Here is a 23,210-nt window from a genome sequence, read left to right as displayed (position 1 = left end):
CGTAATTTTTATTTGTAAATCTACTGATTCTGCGCGGTGCGCATCGCCGTTTCCCGTGACGTAAGTTGACGTTACTCCGTCAGAATCCAGGAAGTGAGTCGCTGGGCTGTTGTTTGTGTTTGTTGGTCGCCAACCGTCTCTGTTTTTTCTGATTCAAAATACCGCTTTTTACGGGCCGAAATGGCGACGTTTATTTCAGTCCCGTTAAAAAAGTCATCCGAGGTGGATCTGGTGAAACCATTGTCGAAATTTGTTTCGGCCACATACCCGGCGGGTGAGGAACAAGGGGAATACATCCGCGCCGTGGACGAGCTGAACAAGCTTCGCAGGAACGCGCTCGGGAGGCCGCTGGACAAGCACGAGAGCTCCCTGGAGATCCTTCTCAGGTAGAGAGTGACGTTTATAACACACCTGGACTACATACTACATTACTTACACTGACAACCTTCTTACCTGTTGATGTTTGTTAGATATGTCACAGCCGCACCCAGGTGTGTTAGCTTATGGTTGCTAACATGGAAGCTAAAGTTGGTCAAGCTAAAATGCTAGGAGGTTTTTTTCTTTTCCTTTTGTAATAAATGACTCATTATGTTACACGTTTAACTTCTTTTTGAGTGACTGACAAACACTTGACTTACATCTTTCTTCAACTGAACTGTCTGATATTTCTTCATTGTGTATGACTGAACGTTTTCTTAAACATTGTTGTTACTCTTAATTACTTTTATGACTTAATTGTCATAAAACGTTTAAAAAAAAAAACCTCACTTAAAACAAAAATATAAATTTGTATCAAATATATGCAGTGGAAAAAACAACAATACAATATTTAACACTGACTACAAGTGGACATTTAATAACATTCAAAGTTACCTTGAAATAGTTGTATTACAAATCTGTGAGAAATAGGAACATCATGATTAAAAAAAACTGTGAATCCATGCAGAATCAGAGAGGAAGTCCAAGCACAGCCAGCTCCTCTGTCAAGTCAGGTTCCTCTCAAGTTCAGGCCCATGTTCTGTGAAGGCCTTCAGCCCTACTGTGGCCGCATGATCAGACGTCCAGGGTGGCTTGGAAAGGGAAACAGAGCTTAACATATTAGCAAAAAGAGATGAACATGATAAGAATAACACATGTTATCGTGTGAGAATTGAAAAAACACGAGCCACAGAGAAAACCTGAGATAAATATCCTCGTAAATGTAATGCTTTGAGTAGATGCTCTGACTGTGTAAAACACACGATAAGTGATGCAACTCAAGGTGTCACATGCTCACAGTTTTGCATTTCGGAACTGTGACAGAAAATAGGATTAATATTTGTGAAACAAAGTTCCTCTGTGTCCTATGCTCCAATTACCCTGCACGAATCTGTCTTGGTCCTACTTATTATGTTGACATTTAATCTTTAAACTACTGAAGCCCAATGGGCCTGACCAGGTGGTAAACACATTTTAAATATGAAACCTTACCTTTGTTGTTACTTCATAAAAAAAACATGCTCCATACCAATAGGTGCAGACTTTGCCCTTACTCTTTTCAGTCTTTGTTCTCTGTGACTTGAGTTATTTAATGGCCAGGGTTTTCCCGGGTTACCTGTGAAGCCAGATAACAGCCAGTCTGAGGGTCTTCCATTTTCTTCATCTTATTTGAGTTGCTTTTAAGCAATTGGGTCCAGGTCTGCAAAAGACATGCGTGGCTTTTGCGGGTGTCTAACCTGTGAAAATGAGAGAAAAGAAGGCATGGAATCCACAAAGGCTGCACAAACTGCACACAGACTGCAAAGCAGACAGCGTCCTGGGTGTCCCTGTCTCGAGTACGTAAATCAGGGAGTTTTTAAAAAAAATACAGTGCAGTGCAGATACTGAGTGCTTTACTTTGCAGATAAGCCTCTGAGACCCGGGTATTCACTCAGCGCTGTTGGTCCTTCTCTTCTTTATCTCTCTCTCCGCTTACTCAAATACATCCAAAACGACAGCACTCAACTGTAGCGCAGCCATGACACGGAAACTTTCTAGTGACCAGGAAAAGACTTCAGTCTTCTACTTCTATTTCAAAATAAAATGATTGTTAAATTACACTTTGACAGCACTTTCATTATTATTCAGGGCTTGAATTAGTCTGCGGCTGTCAGCGACTCGACACTTCATCCACAACTTTGTGGGTGCGCAAGCACCAGAAAATAATGAGTGTACACTTTTTTTTTTGACAATAGGCTGTTAAAATGCTGGAGTTTGCGGGGGCTGTCTTCAGTTCATGGAGCTATTCGAGGGCGCAATCCATTCTTATTGGATATGGCACTTAGCCTTTTGATTAAAATGAATATAAAACTGGTTATAACTTTGGGGAATGAAGGACAGAATGTCAGAACCATTATCCTGTCAGCTGAGCTGGCTTATTAACACACATGACCAACAAACTGGATCCCTAGTCTGTGTGAAACACATAAAACACAAAAAAACACATTTTTGAGGCGAAAAAAAGGGACGACCTTCACCTGAAAATAAAATGCTAATCACAGTAACATCAACATTACTTCCAGTGTTTTTAATTTTGATGATCTGACACGATTATGCTTTGTTGTGATGCCTTTATTGTATAATTGTACATACATTTTTAAATCTTCTGTTTGTGAGATTCAGGGCCTGTGGGATAGGAGACGCTCTTTTCTAAATAGCATCGAGTTGGGAGTTAGCACGTCTGTGCAGAATGGGCAGTAAGCACTGACGGCTAGCTTTGTCTCTCCCTGGCACCCTGCACATGTCGTCTGTTGGCCCTGGTATCCAGGGTGACGGGCTATATCCCTTACAAGTGCCCACAGACTCACAGCAATTGTGTCACCATGGCAACCATTGTTTTGTCGAGGGAGCGGGTGTTTTGCTTTAGTTATCCAGAGGGAGGCAAACCTCTCCTCAGATTCCCTCTTTGCGGATGTTTGTCCTCGTGTATCTGAATGGGAAACCTAAAGACGACTGTGTAGGTATTTATTTATTGTCAAACAGTCTTTGTTTATTTATCAGACCAGGTGGCACTGTTAAAGCAGGGTGGATGAACTGGTAAAAGGGGATTCCCTAACTGGCCTGTTCACATGTTGTCACTCTTAATAATAGATGGTTCACGTCACAGGCAGACTGACTAATACTGTTCACTGTGAGTGTGAGCTGTTTATTTTTTGGCACACTGTCAAATGATTCTTCAGACCACAAATCTGCAATCATGTCAATATCATTTCTACCTTTTTTTTTTTTTTTTTTTTTTTTTTAATTTCACCTCAGAATGGAAAAAGTGATTATATGATTTGTAAAAACAATCAGAACAGGTATTTTTTGAGGTACGGAAACATCAAATCAGATGGTTTTTAATCATGCTTTTTTTTGTCCATTCAGATACTACGACCAGCTGTGTAGTGTGGAGCCCAAGTTTCCCTTCTCTGAAAACCAGGTACCTGATAGGACAGCCCGCACCATTGTGATTTTAGACGTAGTTCCAAAACATGAATTTTAACGGAAAGTGTCTCTCTGTTCCTACAGCTCTGCTTAACCTTCACATGGAAAGATGCCTTTGACAAAGGGTCTCTGTTCGGTGGCTCAGTCAAGCTCGGTAAGTCCAAAGTTGGATCAATTGATTTTTGTCTGTGAAAGGACACATATGTTAACAGATTCATTTCACTGCAGAGAAAGGAAATTGTATTTCAGGAAACACAAAGCTTTGCCTGTTGGGTAAATATTTGTCACATTATCTCTTAATCCATCTCTCTCTCTTTTTGTGTGACTGTTTTACTCCGTCACTCTCTCACACAGTCAAGGAGAAGCACACACGTGCACAAAATAGATCCCTTTTATATTCCAGAAACAGGTTTGACAAGGTGTCTGGTTAAAAAAAAAATAAAAAAAATTGCCACTCACTGCGTGTATAAGAGACATGACGCAGCTGAGGGTTTGACCAGGAGCTGAAAACTGCTTACAGGACATTTAACAATTACAGTTCAGAAAGAATGATGACAGATCAAACAATCTATGGATACTTGAGTTGCTGAGTTCACAATCACAGTTGTTTATGCCTGAAGTGTTTGGCCTCTCTGGATGAGAGAGGATTAGAAAAGAATAGACCAACAGAAAGTGTCGGTTTGATATAAAGCCCCAAAAAACAGCCAGATGTCACACAGAAAGTTATCCAGATTTATATTCAAAGACCAATCAGTCCCCACTCTGATTCACCTTTTTTCTTCATGCATCACAGCTTTGGCAAGTTTGGGCTATGAGAAGACGTGTGTGTTGTTCAACGCTGCAGCGCTGGCCAGTCAGATCGCCTCAGAGCAGAACCTGGACAATGACGAAGGACTGAAGTCTGCAGCCAAATACTATCAGGTCGGGTTTTAATCAATTCTGAATTTTAAAATGTGATACTAAACTCATCAATAATATAGAAGTAACAATAATAGAAGTTGATGTCAACTGACATTGGGTCATTTTTAAGGGGATGTTTGGGCTTTTGTTTTGGAGACAGGACAGTGGACCGTCAGGTCTCGAGGAGAGAGATAAAGAGAGCGGGGAATGACTTGCATTAAAGACACCACAGTTCAAGTTTGTGCCTGGATTCAAGCCTCATCCGTTTTCTTTTTTTTTTGACTGTGTTCCTCTTCAGCTGGCGAGCGGGGCATTCGGCCACATCAAGGACACGGTGCTGTCGGCGCTGAACAGGGAGCCCACCATGGACATCTCCCCAGAGACTGTGGGCACCCTGAGCCTCATCATGCTGGCCCAGGCTCAGGAGGTGTTCTTTCTCAAAGCCACCTCAGGTATCAAAAGATGGACCTCTGAACAGACGTACAGACATTATCTACGCCTGGAAATATTAGAGAGCATCATTACCTTTTATCATTCTTAAAAGAAGAGAAACAAGATCTAATAAAAGAAGTATACAGATAAAATGAGCTGCTTATGGACAAATAAGCAAGTCACTGATGAGAAAAGACACAGAGCAGTTTCATAAAATAACCTTTTTAAAAGAGTAAGTGATGGCCCCTTCATGGGCTGTAAAGGTACTCCAGGTGGATCGTGACAATAACAGTTTTTATTTCCCTTTTTATTTTTGGCATTCTGCTGGTATACAAATTGTTGTTTGAGTGGGTGTGTGATTTGTTTCCACTGCATTACTCCAGACCCACTCTTTTCTCAACATTGCAAGAGTTCTGAGATTGAACATTTTGACAGGTCTGGCAATCCTTCAGAGTTGAAATTAGGCTCCTGCATCCTTAAGTTAGTGCAGCTTAATGATAAGGATCTTTTTATGAGACGCTCCTGCATTTTTTTAATTTTTTTTTTTCACCTTGAGATTAATTTGCTACAAATGTGCAGTTGGCAGGTTTGAGCCCATGTGCACACAGCCTCCGCCCCAGTTCTGTCTAGAGTTACTTATACTACAGTTTGCAAGCTCAACAGTTTTGAAGGTTATATCATTAAAACATGGCTTCAATGTTGTAAAAAAAAAAAGGACCTACATTTTTTTGCTGACGGGTTGAGTTTTTTTTGGGTTTTTTTAATCTAAGTTTTTTGTTCTTTTAAGGTTCATGTATATAATGTGGAGTAATTTGTTGTTTTCAAGGACAGAACTATTTGTCGTCTTTGATTTAAAGTGTCCACTCAGAAGTGTTTAATTCTCCTCTACAGATAAGATGAAAGATGCAGTGATCGCAAAGCTGGCCAATCAGGCAGCAGATTTCTATGGCGATGCCTTCAAACAGTGTCAATACAAAGACAACCTTCCTAAGGTATGTGAGGGACACACAAACAAACACACACACACACACACACCACGTGTGCATGGTGCCGCGAGTGTATTGTCTGTCTGATTGTGCGTATTGATCTGTATTGATGTGTGTATCTCTGGAGAAATCAGACTGTCAGGGTGGTATTCAGGTGTTGGGACTTTTCAAATTGCTACCTGTCTCTGTTCTCATTGGTCCATCTCCATCCTGTTTCACTCTGATTGGTGAATAACTTCTACGCTGCAGTTGGACTTGGTTTTTTTTTCTAATTTCCTCACCACCTAATCATTAATGTCCAAAGTACTTACTGTGTGACACTGTGCCTGAAACACACACACACACACACACACACACACACACAAAACTTGCTTCGGATATATATATATTTAATTCCATCAAGTTAAAAAAATAGAGTTCGTAACTTGTGCAGGCTTTTGCTAAGTGAAAAATCTGCTTAGTTATAAGCGTCCAACAGCTGGCAGTGAAAGTGTAAGATGTGAAGATGTACATACAAACTGTAAGGGTTTGATAATCGGACAAAAAGACATCGTACCTCACGCCAGATGAATGATGTGAAGGTCGTGTAGTCATAGTTTATCATTCACTTTAAACCCCCAGGATAAATATTAAATCTAATCTCATCGATTGGATGAGTGGTCTGATGATTTGACAGGAAAGTTATTGTTTTGGATACATTGATTCTCTTAAGGCATTCCTTAAACCAAATACAAAACATTTCCTTGTTGAAGCTTCTGCCATTTTCTTTTCTTTTTTTTTTTTTTCAGTCAGATGTTTTGAGTTTGTCTTTGTCTCTTGACCAAAAGTCAAGAGACAAAGAAATAGTTGAGCATTTATTTAATTGTATTTTTTTAATGAACAGACTACATAATAAATACATTGAGAATGAACAGTAGCAGGCCTTGTTTATAAATAAACCCTGAGCGTATTTTTTTAAACTTTAATTCATTCATCTATTTATCTTTCAGACAGACAAAAAAAAAAGGAAAAAAACTGCTAAATACTTCAATCGATTTAAAAGTTTTATCCACTTTTGTTAAAAAAATAAAATAAAATCCTCTCCCCCTCCAAACTGATCCGTTCTGTTGCTGCTTGGGAACACATTTGGATAGTTTCTCACTTTGACTTGGACAGTCGTACGGATGTTTCCTGGCAAAACACTGAACTCTTTGGTACGTCTTTTCTGCAACCCCTTTAAGGAAATCACGAGGAGAAAAGTAAAAAGAATTGAAATAGGTTTTATGGATCGACGTGAATGTATGAAATGATAAACACACCACACAAACAGACACTCACGGTTTATGGCTATGGGACGTTAGATGAAGGTTTTGCAGCTTTTGCAGGAAAGGTGAAACACTCATAGCCTGTTCTGTTTTCTCTCCTGTTGTCTTCCTCTCTTTCTGCATCCCTCGTGATGGTGGTGGTCTTGGTGGTGGCATTGGCATTGGTTGTATGTACGCTTGTGTTTTTGCACCCCCTCTGACTGTTTGTGCTTGGCTGTGATTGGCTCATTTGTGATTTGTGACCTCGCTGCCGTGCGTCTGCCATTTTTGTGGTTTGCCTTGTCATTGTGGTGCGTGTGTGTGTGTGCGTGTACATATGTGTTTGCGTGTGCCTGCGTGTTGCTCTGTGGTTGCCTCTCCCTGGTCAGTATTTTTATTTTCAGGAAGTGCTGCCGGTTCTGGCGGCCAAGCACTGCATCATGCAAGCCAACGCCGAGCTGCACCAGAGTGTCCTGGCAAAGCAGAAGAAGCGTTTTGGAGAGGAGATTGCTCGTCTGCAGGTAAACATCTTTCACTGGACTTTGAAGGGCGTCCTGCTCTGTTGGACATAGTTTGAATTGTAGACCATTTTCAAAAAAGATAAATTCCTAGCTGGTCTGAAAAAAAAAAAAATCATAAAAGTATCCCCATTTTAACATCAAAATCTTAACAAAGTTTATGTAAGCCAAAGATTTTCTTCATCCTCTCTCCTTTGGCCTGTTTTTCCCTGCAGCACGCAGCAGAGCTGGTCAAGACGGTGGCAACCCGCTACGACGAATACGTGAGCGTGAAGGACCTGAGTGACAAGATCAACCGAGCCCTCACCGCTGCCAAAAAAGACAATGACTTCATATACCACGACCGCGTGCCTGAGATCAAGGATCTGGAGCACATCGGCAAAGCAGCGTTGGTCAAAGCTACGGCCATCACGCCTCCACTCAGTCAGAAATTCACAGGTAAGGAAGACTGTAACTGTGAAGGTTTGATGCATTTCACATTGCATAGACACCTGAATATAAACACAGAAAATAAATCTGGATGGAAAAGCAGAGTCATAAAGTCATTGTCTTGTTTTATCCTGTAAGAACACTTTGAAGGGATTACTTGTGCATTTAAGAAAATACATTTTCTTGTTTTTTTGGAAACCTCACATGCATAGGTGAAAACGAAAGAATTAGTTGGCAAAAACCACAACATTGTGGTTAAATGCAACAGTTTTGAAATGTTTCTAAAGTGCGTGAGCAGCATTTATCTGTTAACTTATCTGCTTAGTTTGCAGTGTTTAGGTTTTCATCTCGAATAGCGACACAACAAACTCTAAAGCCCCGTTTCCACCAAGCGGTCCGGTACAGTTTGGTTCAGTAAAGCCTGGTCCTGTTTGCGTTTCCACAGCTAAGCGTGCCATATTTGGTAGGCGTCGTGTTAGCCGGGTGCTGACAGCTGCGTCAGCTATGTAATAGTGTGACATGAGAGCAGCGTGAAACGGTGTACACCACTAATAAATTCAACAAAGAAGAAAAACGAAACACAGTAAACAAAGACCAACATCCAGCAAATCATCGACTTTGTCACTGCAGTGTTTCTTTTGTATCCATTTAGCAGCGGAGGTACAACACTTCTGAAATATGACCGCTGCTGCTGTTTTATTTTTTTTATAGAGGAGAAAGTAAATGAAAGAGGAAAAGAAAGGACAGAGCTCCAGCTTATCCCTTTAGAAATTAATATTATATTATTTGCACTAAGGGATTAAATGTGACCCCTGCTGCAGACGTTTTATTATTTAAGAGAGAGGAGATATAACTTCATAGTATTTTGATATAAGGACAGTTAAAACACCTGTGTATGTTTACCATACTGCAGGGTCATTGAATAACTTTAAGAAAAGTGCCAAAATGTTGAATATTTCTGACTTCTGTCTCTGATCTGGCTGAGAACCTAAAGAAAGAAAGGTGTTACTGCAACAGTTTATTTGAAGAGAGAAATATGTCGTTTTTCTAATAACAAAAATGCATTTGCCATCTTTTTTTTTTTAGATTCTCTTAAATCCCATCCCTTTGGACAGCTGCAGCGAAAACATCTCAATAACTGTGCATTCTTGAGCATAAATTGCCAACCTTATTTGTTAAAATACACCCCCATGATGCCTCACCTCAGTTGCAGTGTCAGTCTGGATGTTTTTTTTCTCATGTTTTTATTCTCTCTTCAGACTTGTTTGAGAAGATGGTCCCCATGGCTGTGCAGCAGTCCATGAGCATTTACAACCAGAGGAAGGCTGAGACTGTAAACAGACTGGTGGGAACCATGAGGGAGGCGACTAATCTCTGCAATGGGTAAGCTGTTTGGTCCCTATGTGAACCCACGTTACATACTCAACTTGTTCTCTTCAGCCTACAGCTGAGTGTGCTTGTGAATCAATGTGCGGCTGCTTTATAAAAATCATATAACAACAGTGTGCCAGGTACCATTTAAAAAGTCCATAAAGGTACTTGTGGTTCTAGTGTAGTGCCTTTTAATAGTAGTCAAGTACTTGTCGCACACTTCTTCAGGATGTTAATAGGTGCTTAGCCGGTGGAGTGTATCTCCTTTTAGTGAAGGGTTCAAACTACTTTCAACTGAAATGGTCGTATCCTCTTTTGGCTGAATGTTATATTACAATCATGAATGATGAAATAAGTTGTAGAACATAACATCTGCTCTGTAATTCTGATGTGTGTATCTGTGCATCAGGGTGTTGGCATCCCTGAACCTGCCAGCAGCTCTGGAGGATCTTTCAGGTGACTCTATCCCACAATCCATTGCTGAGAAGGCGCGATCCATCGTGCAGCAGGGAGGCCTGCAGAGCATTGAGCAGCTAATCAAAGACCTGCCTGAGCTTCTGACCCGCAACAGAGAGATCCTGGACGAGGTCAGACACCGCCATATACACTATATGAAATATTATGCGCTCTGTAGATCCATCAACAAAATTGAACCTCCCGTCTTCTTACCCTAACACTGAATCTATTTGAAAAGTAAGGGCTGTATCTTCAAGCAGCCTGTTTGTCATATGGCTTTAGCTTCTTCACAAAGAAGCATCTTCATGTGGATCTGATGCTGTGCAGAAGCTGACTTAGATGTCCTGAATGTTGGTCCGTACCACTGCTACCAGAAAAACACAGAACCATCCCTCATGGCAGGAATCCCAAATCAGGATCTTGACTGAAGAACTAATCCACTGATCTTTAAGCCAAGGACTGTCCGTCCACCAGCTTCAGCCAATAGGCTATTTTAACACATCTCGCTCACAAGCAAATAAGCAGACGGCAATCCAAACATAAAACACAAAACTGCTTCCAAATTTGTTGGCAGAGTTGAAAAGTACAGACTTAAAAGTAGTCTGTGGTTTTGTATAAAGCCAAAGAGACTTAACTGAACATAAACGTGTTTAAAAGTTGAAGTACACTTCTGCTGGCCAGAAACACAAACACAGAAACACACAAAAGGTTTAGGTATCCTTTCTGTCCATTTCATTATTTTCATTACAGTTTGATTAACTCTTTCTTACTTGATGTATGTTGTGCTACAAATAAGTATATCAGTATATTTAAAGGAAATTAAGCAGAAAAAACATCATGATCGTCAATATGAGAATTTTATCTTCCATCACCATAAACGGAAACAAAAGTAAAAACTTTTTGAGGACATTTCCTTGAGCTCTCTAACTTTGATTACCAATTTTATTGATTTATTTTTATTTTACTTACATACTTATAACTGCAATTAGCCCTTAAATCTAACTGTTACTCACATTAGATTAGACTTTCTCAAAGCCTTAATGACAAATATTTGTCATGTTTGCTTCTTGTGTGGTGTTCAGTCTCTGAAGATGCTGGACGATGAGGAGACAACAGACAACGAACTGAGAACCAAGTTCAACCAGCGCTGGAACAGAACCCCCTCTGGAGACCTTTACAAGCCCCTTCGTGCAGGTACGCACACACACACACACACACACACAGACACACACACACACACACACACACACACACACACACACACACTTTTTTGTTTTGTCTTTTTTTCTGTCATCCACTGTTGACAATGCTCCATCTCTGTCCCACCCTCTATCCTCACCTCCTTTTTTCTCCTCCAGAGGGAGCTAACTTCCGTAACGTCTTGGACAAGGCCGTACAGGCCGACCAGGTGGTGAAGGATCGCTACAACACCCACTGTGACATGATCACCCTGCTGTGTAAACCAGAGAATGAGCTCAGCGCTGCCATCCCCTCTGCAAACCCAACTAAGACCCTTCAGGGCAGCGAGGTCTGTTGCTCTCCTCGTACTTTAACGCGTGTATCTTTATGTTGACATAATGTAGAACTTAATTTAATTAATATGAGGTTTGCTTTTCCAAAGTTATTTAGATCATCTGAATTTCTGAAGTGTGCAATATAACCACAGGCAGAAATCCCCAGTGGATGTTGTGCGCTTTATGGCCCTGTCTCTCCTCCCCACAGTGGCTCCATTTTTCATGTTGTTTGCTGACTGTGCATCATGTGTCACTGGGGAACTTAGATAACAAAACGAGTACAACTGGGAGAGGAGGAATAAGAAGAAGTGTATCTCTCTTCACCGCCACAGTTTGTTCATGCCAAAGTGGAGAAACTACAGTATATTACTGTAAAGAGCCAAAGTGTCGGGATTAATCTCAGAAAAAATCGAATGTGTTAAAGTTGTATTTGAATTTAAAATTAAACAACAACTCTAATGACTGCAACTTTACTTGCATACAGGTCGTGAACGTCCTGCGGGCTCAGCTCTCCCAGCTGGACGAGATAAAGAAGGAGAGGGAGACCATGGAGGAGGAGATCAAGGCCGTGACTTTTGACATGTCCACCACCTTCCTGACGGCGCTCGCTCAGGACGGAGCCATCAATGAAGAGCAGCTGTCTCTCCCCCAGCTCGACCAGCTGTATGGCACCTACAACCAGAGAGTGCAGGCCAGCCTCCGCTCACAGGAGGAGCTGCTGGGTCAAGTTCAGGTATACAAAAACACACTGGGAGGAAGGGCTGCAACTTTCAGTCATTAGTTAACAATTATTCCAGCTACATCGATCAGTGGAGACATCTGCCAAAAATAAACTTTTGCATTATAAATTACCAAAACATTACATACACTAATTTGACGGAAATCTTCAAATAAACAAAATGATTGATTCCCGTACATATCAACTTTTTAATTGCCAAATTTGCTTTTAGAATTATGTGTCAACACAAAACTCTTCTGTAGGTCCCATGCTGTGTTCTGTGTTCAATAAAAACGTTTCTAGCCAAAAAGAAATTCTGAAACTATTTAAAATTAAATCACTAAGATTGATGAACACTTTTTAACCAAAGCATAAATAAAAAAGCATATTCATGATAACCATGGCAATTTACAGAAAACATTATTACTGTGATAATAGGAATTGTTTAAGCAGACATTAAGATATATGTTGTGTTGTATATTTTGGTCAAACAAAACAGAAGTTTCCTTTCTGGCATCAATGAATCAATAAAAACACATGTGAGAACATCACACAGTACTTACTGATCCTGCTTACTGATACTGACTGTGATCCATCCCTCTAACCTGTGACCACGTGGGATTCCAGACGTCCCACCAGGAGTTCAGCAGCCTGAAGCAGTCCAACTCAGAGGCCAACCAGAGAGAGGAGGTCCTGAAGAAGCTGGCCTCAGCCCATGACAGCTACGTCGAGATCAGCAGCAACCTGCGCGAAGGCACCAAGGTACTCACTCAGCACAACACACCTGCACACACCTGCCTCAGCAAGTCGGAACGGTACTGCTTTAATGCACATTCTGTAGGAAACTTCCTACTTCTATTTTTGTTGTGTTTTTTCCTTCAAGGAGGTTTGTGAGGCAGGTCATTTATTTTTGTCCCCTTTTTTCTTCCTCTCTCTTCAGTTTTACAACGACCTCACAGAAATCCTGCTGAAGTTCCAGAACAAATGCAGCGACATCGTTTTTGCCCGCAAGACAGAGCGGGATGAACTACTTAAGTATGTGTTTTTCATGATTTTGTCTTTTTGTATTGCTTAGTTAGAGAGTCATATGAGATCAAAATAAGCAGGATTTGTCTTTAGTACATTTTACCTGAGCAAACCTTTATTGGAACAACTCTAATCAACACTTCTCAAAATGAGTTTGGTATGTAACTATTATTAGTATTCCCCCTGTATCTTTAATTTTGATAACTGAATAATTCTATGTTGTCGTGGGTCAAAGTACCTGAATTGCTAATGAACATCTTACCTAGAACAATTTGTAAAACAACAAATATGAAACTGTAAAGTACAAATATTAAACCTTTTTTAATTTTTTTGTTTGTTTTTGTTACAGGGAGCTGCAGCAGAGCATTGCAAGAGAGCCCAGCGCTCCATCCTTTAACGTTCCGGCCTATCAGAGCACCCCAGCTGCCCCCGCTGCCGGCCCGACCCCTGCACCAAGGACCGTCTTTGTAAGCAGCCACACTCACATTCCACTAAAGATAGAACACCACAGAAGAAGAGGTGAGGCTGATTAGGGATGTTTTAATCTCTCCACCCTCCGTCTCACTTCACACCAGCAGCCTCAAGCCCCGATGCAAACCCAGGCCAAGCCCAACCCACCAGCCAGACCTCCTCCACCCAGCGTCACTCCTCAAGCGGCCTCGAGCAACACTCCCAACAACGCACCGCCCACCGTTCCTCTTTCAGGCAACCCACCACCTGTCGCCCCACCAACCCAGGCACAGGGACCACCTTACCCCACCTACCAGGGATACCCAGGGTGAGTCTATATTTTCCTAGCACTAATGTTGATCACATAATCCATGTCTAGAAGAGAAGACATAAGACAGCACGTTGACTGCATTTTCTCAACAATTATTCCTGGACCTCTAAGGCATTTATACGTTTGTGTTTTCTCTCTGTGAAGCATTTCAGCAGCAGTGTGTAGTATTGGTTAAGAGTGTATTACCTAGTGAGTGATGTATCCTTCCTTTCCTATCTTATCTTGTGTGCATGAAAAGATTATAAACCCTTTATGTAATGTTTTTCCTAAAGTGCGTGATGCACAGTAATGATCTCTCTCTCTCTCTACCTTTTGTGCTTACATTGTGGTTGTTTTGTCTCTTGTGCTGTTCATGCAGGTACTACCAGATGCCGATGGGCTACAATCCCTACGCTGCCTATGGCCAGTACAACATGCCCAATATGCCCAATATGCCCAACATGCCCTACATGCCCTACCAGGCCACTCCAGGGCAGGGAGGATACCCAGGAGCCCCTCCTGCAGGAAGCTACCCTGGCTACCCCCAGCAGCCCCCACAGCAGCAGCCCTACTACCCTCAGCAATAACTATTCTCTCCATCCCCTCATACCTATTCTCACCAGTTAACACCAAATAAAAAATACCCCCCAGCAATAACACTTGATTTCCTCTCGCCCCTCTCTCTCTTATTTTTTGTTTTAGTCTCAATCGCAGCACTTTTAGAAACCCTGAGTGCAGGGCATTGTCAGAGCTGCTTTGCACTTCTCTCTGATACATTATTATCCCTTTTCCACCTCTTATTTCTCCTTTCTTTTCCTCTTTTTCTACCCTGGGTCCTGATGTCTTCACTCTCGCGGCACTTTCTCCTCACTATCTCAACTTTCATCGATGCACTAAATCCCTGTTAATTTTTGTGTAGTTATTTTCTGAGTTGTTTTTTTTTTTGTTTGTTTTTTTTTGATGGTTTAATTTTCAAAACCTAGCTGGTTTCCACTGATAACTGACTCTTTGTCTGGGCTGCACTGCTGTACAACACGTATGGAAGGCGCACAGAGTCCTAGGATGTTTACTGGTTCAGGTGTATGTGTCGGGTTGGCGGATAGGTGGTCGTTTCTAGTCCAGTGCACAGCCACATCCTCACTACCCACACCCACTCTGCTTCTATATCAACTATATTCCTATTTTTGTAATGAATACTGCTGCCTCGCTGATGTATAAACCTCTAAAACGAATGGCCTGTAGGTTTTCTAATGCAGGTGAAGACTGTTGAGAGTTCATCTCTCTTTCTATCGCTCTTTTTCTCTCTCATCCAGGGAACGTTGGTATATTTCTGTGTTACAATCAGAGGCTGTAAAAGTGGGAGAAATGGTTCTATTATATAAATATATGTATAAATAAGACTGTATCTGGTTGACTGAGACACTCTGTGTGCTGCACTCTCATGCTCTTTCTTTATTTTTATTCCTCAGCTCTAATGTGATTAAAATAACTACTGCCAAGCAGAATCTGTCTGTCTTTAAATGTTGGCAATCTCGATTTTGTCTCTGTATTTTTCACTTTTTATCAAACTGTGGAGATTTTCACGGCATCCAGAAGAGGGCAGTCCTGTAGCTCTCGGAGGGAGCGACCGCTGAGCATCAGATCACTTGCCATTGTTGCTCTTTTTTAACCAATCAGGGACTGAGTTGTCCCATCCGACTAAACGGGCGCCTTTTGACCTACCGAAGCGTCGAGGGCACGTCCCATTTAGATGACATGCAAATTACGTTCCAGTGGGGTCGTGATCTCGTCCAATCATATTTCCCCACAGGTGATTTTAGCCGCAGACAGATTTCAGGCGCAGATATTTATTCAGTGTCAGGAGACGCTAATGATTTCACATTTCTCCTCCCTCGGTGTGTGTTCGTTTGTGTGTGGTGGAGAGGCAGATGGCAGCGCAGTGTGATGTCTGGAAGGATGCATGGAGATGTTGGCAGAGAGCTGCTGGTCCCCTGCCTGCAACCATCACTCCACCTCTCCATTTTGCCGCCTTCTCTCTCCGTCTAATCTCTCTTCTAGAGATCCTATCAGCTTTGAAAAACCCACCATATTACACTTCACTTTCCCCCAGAAACTCTCTTCCTTTGTTTTCCTTTCTATCACAATCTTTTCATCAAATCTTCCTTTGCTCCTAAGCTTTTTTTTTTTTTTTTTTTGTAAAGCCACCTGTCTTCTTATATCCTCTCCCCTGGCTCGTCTGTTTTTACTTACCATTCATCTGTCCTTGCCATCCAAGTCGCAAAATAGTTGGCAGCAACTTGTATTCGCTCGGTCAGTATCTCTTGGTTCATAAGCATGTCATTACGTCACATATGTCTCCTGTGAGCGTGTGTGTAAGTGAAACTCACAAGAAAGGATGCAGTCATTTAATCAGATCTAACAGCTCACATCTCCTTCTGGAAGTGACACAAGTACACTGCCATGTTTCCCTCACTCACTCCCTTTCCATCTATCTGTACAGCATGTCGTAGCTGCCAAAGCCAATTGTAGCTCTGGGTGTGTTTATCAAAGGTGTCTGTGCGTCTAAGGCGCTTAATTTTAACAAGACGTTCTCCTCCGGAGGAGTGTCATATTTTAATTGGTCTGAAACTGAATAAAGGCAGGGAACAGAGAGCACTGCAGTGACAGGTATTAATTACCTTCTGCCTAATGGCTCCCAAACTCAACGCTCAGCCATATTGCTGCTTGCACTATTTTTACTCCTCCACTCTTTTCTCTCATCACTTTTCTCTCCTCCTCACCATGTGTTTACCCACGTTAGGGCTGAAACAAGGGATTCTTTTGGCTGTGATCGTAATGCAGTTTTAGAAATATTTTGGTAAGGAGTAACATATTGTCTTTTAAAAAGATTTCCAACCCGGGAAAAGATTGTCAATTTGGGCTATACCTCTGATTTTGCCTGGTGGTACTCTGCCAACTAATATTATACAATAAAATTAATTGCTACAGATCAAATCTTAACAGCAGTAAGGGAAAAAGAAGTGTAAATTAATCTTGGCAAGTGTTGGAAAAACATTTGGAATGATAATCCTTAAGTCAACTAATGCATTGCATTAGAACAGAAATTGATAAGACATATTTGTTAATGATGAATCAGCTAAAAGCAGCTAATGAAATGGAAAAAACAGTTTAAATTCCTGGTGTTATTGTTAAAATAGGTGAGACCAAATACCAAATCATTATTTCTTGGGATCGATAATGCTGTATTCATTAGAAATTCCTTTGGTGTGGGTTTTTTTTTTTTCCAAACACAAATATTGTTAGGCATGAATTATTATTTAGGCTTTAATATGTTTCTGTTATGTATAAATGCCTGACTGTTCAATGTTAATAGCTTGTTGTTAACTAATTGGTAACTTTAAGCTAAGACTGAATAGAATTACTCTCACTGCTATAGATGTGGGTTTTTTTAGACACAATATTTAACCAGTTGATACTGAGTGCTTGTTAGAGCCTGAAATGTAACAACGACCCGAAATGTTATAAAAGAATGAATGAAGAAATTTTTCTCCTAATCTAACAACTTGTTATATGTTACAATAATGTAACTACATTTTACTTTTTGGCTCAGAGTTAGTTGACTTCACCTGACAGAAGTGATCAACGTTCAGTAGAGGTTTTATTTTGATAGCATTGATAGAAAGGGTTACATCTTTGATGCAGTAAAGTTTGCAGATACTCTTTCTTTCATTCTGCTTTTCCTCTTCCTTTCATGAAATTCACTGTCGTGTAGAAATGTGAGAATCTTTCAAAAAAGTAGGGATGACATAGTGCTGAATCTCATTTGTGGTGTTGATTTGATCAGATTTAACAGCTTACACGTTGCCAGTATCAGTGCATGTGTGTTGGCTGATAAATTTGCCTCAATGATACAGCCGAGCCGTGCAATGTGCATGTTTTTTTCTTTTCTTCTTTTTTCCCATAGAAGCAAGATGCCTGAAATAGCTCTGATTGACAGGTATAGAGACTCAGTTACTATAACAACTACCTCCTGGCTCTCATGAGCACTTATCTCTCTCCCTCTCTCTCTCTTTCTCTCTCTTTCTCTCTCTCACTCTCCACCCCCCATCACCTCTCTTCTTTTTATTTTATTTTGCCAGCTCTCTTTTTTTTTTACCCCTCTCACCCCCTCACTATGTGCATGTGTGGGTGCTGAGGGAAGAGATTATGAAAAAAAGAACTCGATTGCAATATTCCTTCACGCGGAGATTTGTGTTGCGAAAGAGAGCGGCCTGGCACTAGCTATTGGATCTAACCTGTGTGGGTGAGGGTAGGCGAGAGTGGGCAGATGAAACATGCTTATACAACATGGGCAAATAAGCCTTTTATATTCTTTTTGTGTTTCCCTTTCGGTGCTTGTTCCTCTGTCAGCTTGTGCTGCTTTGCTTGTATAATCAAGTCAGCCCAATGTAGTGTTCCTACTACTGTGTGTGTGTTGGGGTGGGGGGGGGGGGTGGGGGGGGGGGGGTCTTTGCATGCATGCACAAACTTGTGTCAGCAAGTGGCACAGTGAGGCCACCCGATATGATGAGTGAATTTCAAGCACGATAGAATATAGTGGGACTGACACCAGAGAGCGCAGAGCGACTGAAAGTGTGTGTTTGTGTGTGTTTTGTGGGAAGTAGATGAACGTCACCAGTGCCACCTGCTTTACTGGGACAAAGGCCAGGCAAACACACACTTGCATATGCAGACAGCCAAGCAGAGGTCAAAGCAATCTCTTAACATAGCATTAATGATATGATTTACTTAACCTTCTTATACTCATGCCGCCATCTCCTCCCCTTGTCCCTGCCTCTCCTTTCATCTCCCCGTCTCTGAGTCATCACACAGGGCGAGAGGTCTGAGGAAAACAAGCTGCCAGAGTTGGACATGCCATAACAATGCAGCGCCTGTCAGATTGTGTACGGTGTGTGTGTGGTGTGTACCTGTGTGAGTACCTACATGTGCATGCAGCTGTCTCAAAGCGTCTGTCATTACGAGAACATTTCCAAGCCTTACAGTAAATACAGTGTGTGTGTGTGTGTGTGTGTGTGTGTGTGTGTGTGTGTGTGTGTGTGTGTGTGTGTGTGTGTGTGTGTGTGTGTGTGTGTGTGTAGGTGTGTAGGTGTGTAGGTGTAGGTGTAGGTGTAGGTGTGTGTGTGTTGTGGCTTTCTCCAGAAATTGCTCTGCCACTTCTTTATTGATTGGTTATCTCACTTTATGGCAGGAAATAAGATGACATGTCTCAACACCTGTGTGACCTCAGCCAAAGAAAGCTCCTCTTAATGATCTGAGCACAGCTGCCTCGGTCTGGTGCTGCTACTGGTTCAGACCTGATCAATTGCACACCCATCAGCCTTTCACACCAGTGGAATGCTGCTACTATTTGTGTTTGAGTTTTGATAAAAACAAGAACACCTGAAGTCGTATCTTCTACTTATTTCCACAAATGTTTTTTTTTTTTTTTAAATGGTTTTACAACAAATTATTCCTGAAATTAATCATCATATTTCTTTAAACAACATTTTCTTTCATTTCTCTAAAAAAACATCATACACTTCACAAATTAACAACAGAAAGACCAACAAAAACACAAAAGAGAAGAAAAAAGCCACATTCAATTCACTCATTGACCAAAAAAAGTATCTTTATGTAAACTTGTATTTGGTGATAATTGTAAAGAATGCACTTTTCACGCAGCAAAAAGGCGATGGTTCCAATATAATTAGGCTACAACAAAGAGGGGGAGGCACAGCCCATAATAAGACATTTAAAACGATAGAATCTGGTATCCAAGTGCAGGGTATCCATAGAGACTGTTGCTATGGCAGGGAAAAATCTCACCTCATTAGGCACAAATATAAATAGCCTTGCGACTCAGCTTATGGTCATGATGCCCACGGCTGACAGAAGAGGCTCAGAGGCGTCCGGGTCAATGATACAGGATGAGAGTCAGGACACTGGAAAAGAGGGAGTGATGTATGGAGGAAACGATTGAGGGAATTACAAGGAAGGAAGCTGGGTAGAGATTGAGCTCAGGAAGAATGGGAGAAAGAGGAGGAGGAGTAAAAGAAAGAGAAAAGCAGAAGACAGACGAGAGGGAAAAAATAGAGCCAGAAATAAAGTTTAGCTAGTGAAAAAAAATCTCTCAAATATCAACCTGTTTATACTTGAACTACAGTCGATTAAGAAGATTTCAACCTTAAGGGAACAAAAATCCTTTCAATAAAATGTATTTTTAGTCACAAGTGAGGAAACTGAATTTACATGATTCTCAATAAGTCTGAGCCAGAAAACATTTAAATAGTCATAATGTGATGTTTCACTGACTTTTCTGTCTCCAGTGACTTTTGTAGAACTGACCTTGTTTTTGGGGTTTTTTTTACAGCATAATGAGCGAGGAGGATGGTGGAAGAGAAGATGGCTGGAGATGTGGGAGGAAAGATGGAAGATAGGAGTTGTGGGTGCTGTGAGCGAGGTTGACAGTCTATGTGGAGAGCAGACATATGAGAGCAAAGAGAAACCTCAAGTCATCCACCGTTGATTGTATCAACAGGTCCGAGCCCCTTCAGGTACACTGCAGTGCACCACAGTATTACTACAGACTTATCCCAATGTTGAGACATTTCGTGTCTTTTGGACTCCTCACTTCCTCTCTTTCATTTCTCTTATGCATTGTGATCATGTGTGTTTCTTTGACATATGCATTCATCAACTCTCAGTGATAGCGTACATCCTCATAACCTGTGAGATGTCTCTACTGAGCTATGAGTAAATGTGGCATTATAATACACAGAGTCTGGTCAAAATTTGATTTTGAGTTTTTCAACATGAACAACAAAAACATGGATGAGCAGATCACAAAGGAAACTAATGACAGGAACTATCAAATACACATGTTAGAGTACAGAAAACAAGCCACAGAACTGTAATGACACAGAACTGGAATGAAGGCTTCTCAGTCTCCCTGGCACCTTGACACATACTTGAGGAAGTACAAAGTTGACGTTGCCTGATGGGCACCATCAGTTCCCTAAGCAGCCAATTTCCAGGATACATAACCATCACAATGATGGTCCAATGTCTTTCTGGGATTAAATTATTCATACAATTAGCCTGCCATTTTTTTTTCTTATTTCCTACTGCACACTGACATAGTATAGGCAAGGTTCACATATTTCAGCAATGAGGCCATTCACAGACGTTCATACCAGATATTGAAGCATTCTGACATGAACAAGAAACATAATACTAGAGAGCATTTTAAAAAATAATAATAAAAGAGTCATTCAAAGCTGAGATCAAACAACAATAGCTGAAGTAGAAGTTACGAATTAAAAGTTGAGTCAGAGAACAAAAAGTGTTCCCTTTGAATCAGAATCTATCAACATAACCAGTGGTTACTTACAGGCGCTTTATCAAATTAATAAAATAAGTTTGAGAAATTATAGATTAGACTATTGACTGAGAGTGAACTTTAAAGGACACATACTCAGGATCAGTTAATTATGATTTATTACTAATACAGTACAAAAAAGGTTCTGCAGATACAGCCTGTCAAGTACAAGATGCTCTCAGCTGTGGCTTGTCTTGTTGTTTTTTGTACTCATGTTTTTTATAATTTGAATACCACCTTTCGAGTATGAAATTGAAAATCTAATTAAAAGTTTGTTGTAAAAGTAACACAAAAAAACCTCTCAGTGACAGCTGAAAGTCTGGTAAGTGACATAACAGCTAAAGAGTCTGTGTGGACTCTTGGTTCCTGTGCAAACACGTCGTCTTATTATTCCAAACATCAGAAACTTTTCGCTTACAGAAAGTAGGATAATTATAACACAATACTGAAACATGACAATAACATCCTTATCTGCCCTCTCCTCACTAATTACATTCAAACTGATGAAATATAAAAGCCATTTGATATGACATTATATAAAGTATTATAAGAAAATGTGCATAGTGAATGTCATGCACTATTGCCTTTGCATATTCCAGGCAAACTGGTGGGTCAATTAAGAGAGAAAAAACAGAGAGACTCCCACCTCTCCATGCAAATAAACCTTAAAAGCTTGTGGGTGCTTTCTGTTCTTCAAAGCTAAATGGTTTCCTCTTGCCTTTGTTGTGAACAGTGTGTTTTCAACCAGGGAACAAAGGTGTCTGCAGCTGAAGAGATGAAAACTACGACAACTGATGAAGATGGTATAGAGTTCAGACGCACGTTTGTGTGGGCTGTCTAATTGAGGAGATTGTTTGATTCCTCTCCCTCTGCATTTCTCTGTCCCTCTCTCTGAAGACCTGTCAAACTCAGCAATCAGCTGAAAACAACGTGCTTAGAAAGGATTGAAGGAGCAGTGAAGGAAAAAAAAAAAGAGTCGAGATGGAAAAAGGCTGCATTTAGGAAGAAAAGGGAGGGAGTGTACGCCCACCGCCTAAAGAGATGAGAAGACAGTAGGAGGAGGAGGGGAACTATGTGTGGAGGAAGCAGTGTGTTGAGTGCCAGAGCTCATCAGCCTGTCAAACATCCGTTATACACCACAAACCCACACAGCCGTCACTCTGCCGAGGTCTATCACTGCACAGGTGCACCTCCTTCACCTTCAACCACCCTCTTATACATCCCCATACAGCATATAACCGTGTCTGTGCGTGTAGGTAGCCACGTTTACACACATAAAGTTTGTCCATAGAGCATCTTGGGCGACCTGCTGTGACTCACTCTCATTGATCAGAAAATAAAAACGAGTCCGGTGGATTCTTCCTTCACCTCTCTCCGTACCATTTTAGCACAATCTGAGCGCGTACTCTCAGCCCAGCCCACGTTTGAACCCATGTTATTCCCCATAGTTTTGTTCTTCTGACTACTGACGCACTGCCTCTCAATCCATCATCCTCTCTTTCCCCTTTGGGGATTACATCAGGGGGTTTGATTTTTACCTCAGATGCCCTCTCGGTATAGGTTTAGTTTGGAACATAGGATGTCAAATGAGGTTAATGATCTTTATTTCTATTGAGGGTGGGAGGTGATCAGCAAGAGATACTTCTAATTAGCAAAGCTAGTCATCATGAAATTGGTGGGATTGTTTCACTGAAACCCTCTCTCCTATATCCTGGACTCGACCCTATTTGACTACGTCTCTGGTCCTCACTCCGACTTCATTAACAACTCCACGTACACTTGCAAGCAAATTCACCATTTATGATGCAAAACAGCAGTGACATCTGCCAGCATCCTACCAATGAGAGCTGTGGTCTCGGTGTTACTAATGTAAACCCTGTTGGGATGCAGAACAGTGACTCTGGAAAGATCTTTTCCAATTTCATGATTCAAAATGAAGTTCTACTTTTTTTAAAC

General features: G+C 41.1%; 1 protein-coding gene and 1 long non-coding RNA gene across 4 annotated transcripts; both read left to right on the top strand.

Moving 5' to 3' along the window:
* The first annotated feature begins 63 nt into the window (after positions 1 to 63).
* On the top strand, positions 64 to 15,342 carry pdcd6ip (programmed cell death 6 interacting protein). Of its 3 annotated transcripts, none has more exons than XM_079367628.1 (18): positions 64 to 386; positions 3,385 to 3,439; positions 3,529 to 3,598; positions 4,238 to 4,365; positions 4,643 to 4,796; positions 5,668 to 5,768; positions 7,435 to 7,566; positions 7,779 to 8,001; positions 9,252 to 9,375; positions 9,773 to 9,950; positions 10,902 to 11,013; positions 11,178 to 11,347; positions 11,818 to 12,066; positions 12,679 to 12,813; positions 12,992 to 13,086; positions 13,427 to 13,544; positions 13,656 to 13,855; positions 14,217 to 15,342. In XM_079367628.1, exons 1-18 carry the CDS (start codon positions 181 to 183, stop codon positions 14,422 to 14,424), a joined length of 2,658 nt encoding a protein of 885 aa, XP_079223754.1. In that variant the 5' UTR covers positions 64 to 180; the 3' UTR covers positions 14,425 to 15,342. The 3 variants fall into 3 exon arrangements, with proteins under 3 accessions (XP_079223754.1, XP_079223753.1, XP_079223755.1); XM_079367627.1 differs by having other exon boundaries at positions 65 to 386; positions 13,653 to 13,855; XM_079367629.1 differs by having other exon boundaries at positions 66 to 386; positions 7,450 to 7,566; positions 13,653 to 13,855.
* A 3,379-nt stretch (positions 15,343 to 18,721) lies between these two features.
* LOC306839542 lies at positions 18,722 to 22,474 on the top strand. The gene is made up of 3 exons (XR_013781214.1): positions 18,722 to 18,808; positions 20,247 to 20,430; positions 21,988 to 22,474. It is a non-coding gene; the product is annotated as an uncharacterized lncRNA (long non-coding RNA).
* Positions 22,475 to 23,210: the final 736 nt, after the last annotated feature.

The sequence above is a fragment of the Symphodus melops genome (genome assembly GCF_947650265.1).
Source record: "Symphodus melops genome assembly, chromosome: 18".
NCBI lineage: Eukaryota > Metazoa > Chordata > Actinopteri > Labriformes > Labridae > Symphodus > Symphodus melops.
The sequence above is the reverse complement of the archived record's forward strand: the minus strand, read 5'-3'. Positions and strand labels throughout refer to the sequence as shown.

Excerpts from the sequence above, each read along its gene's own strand:
- pdcd6ip (XM_079367627.1), top strand. The coding sequence starts at position 181 with ATGGCGACGTTTATTTCAGTCCCGTTAAAAAAGTCATCCGAGGTGGAT. Across the intron at positions 3,440-3,528 it reads TTCCCTTCTCTGAAAACCAG|CTCTGCTTAACCTTCACATG; the intron begins GTACCTGATAGG and ends CTGTTCCTACAG. Across the intron at positions 3,599-4,237 it reads CGGTGGCTCAGTCAAGCTCG|CTTTGGCAAGTTTGGGCTAT; the intron begins GTAAGTCCAAAG and ends CATGCATCACAG.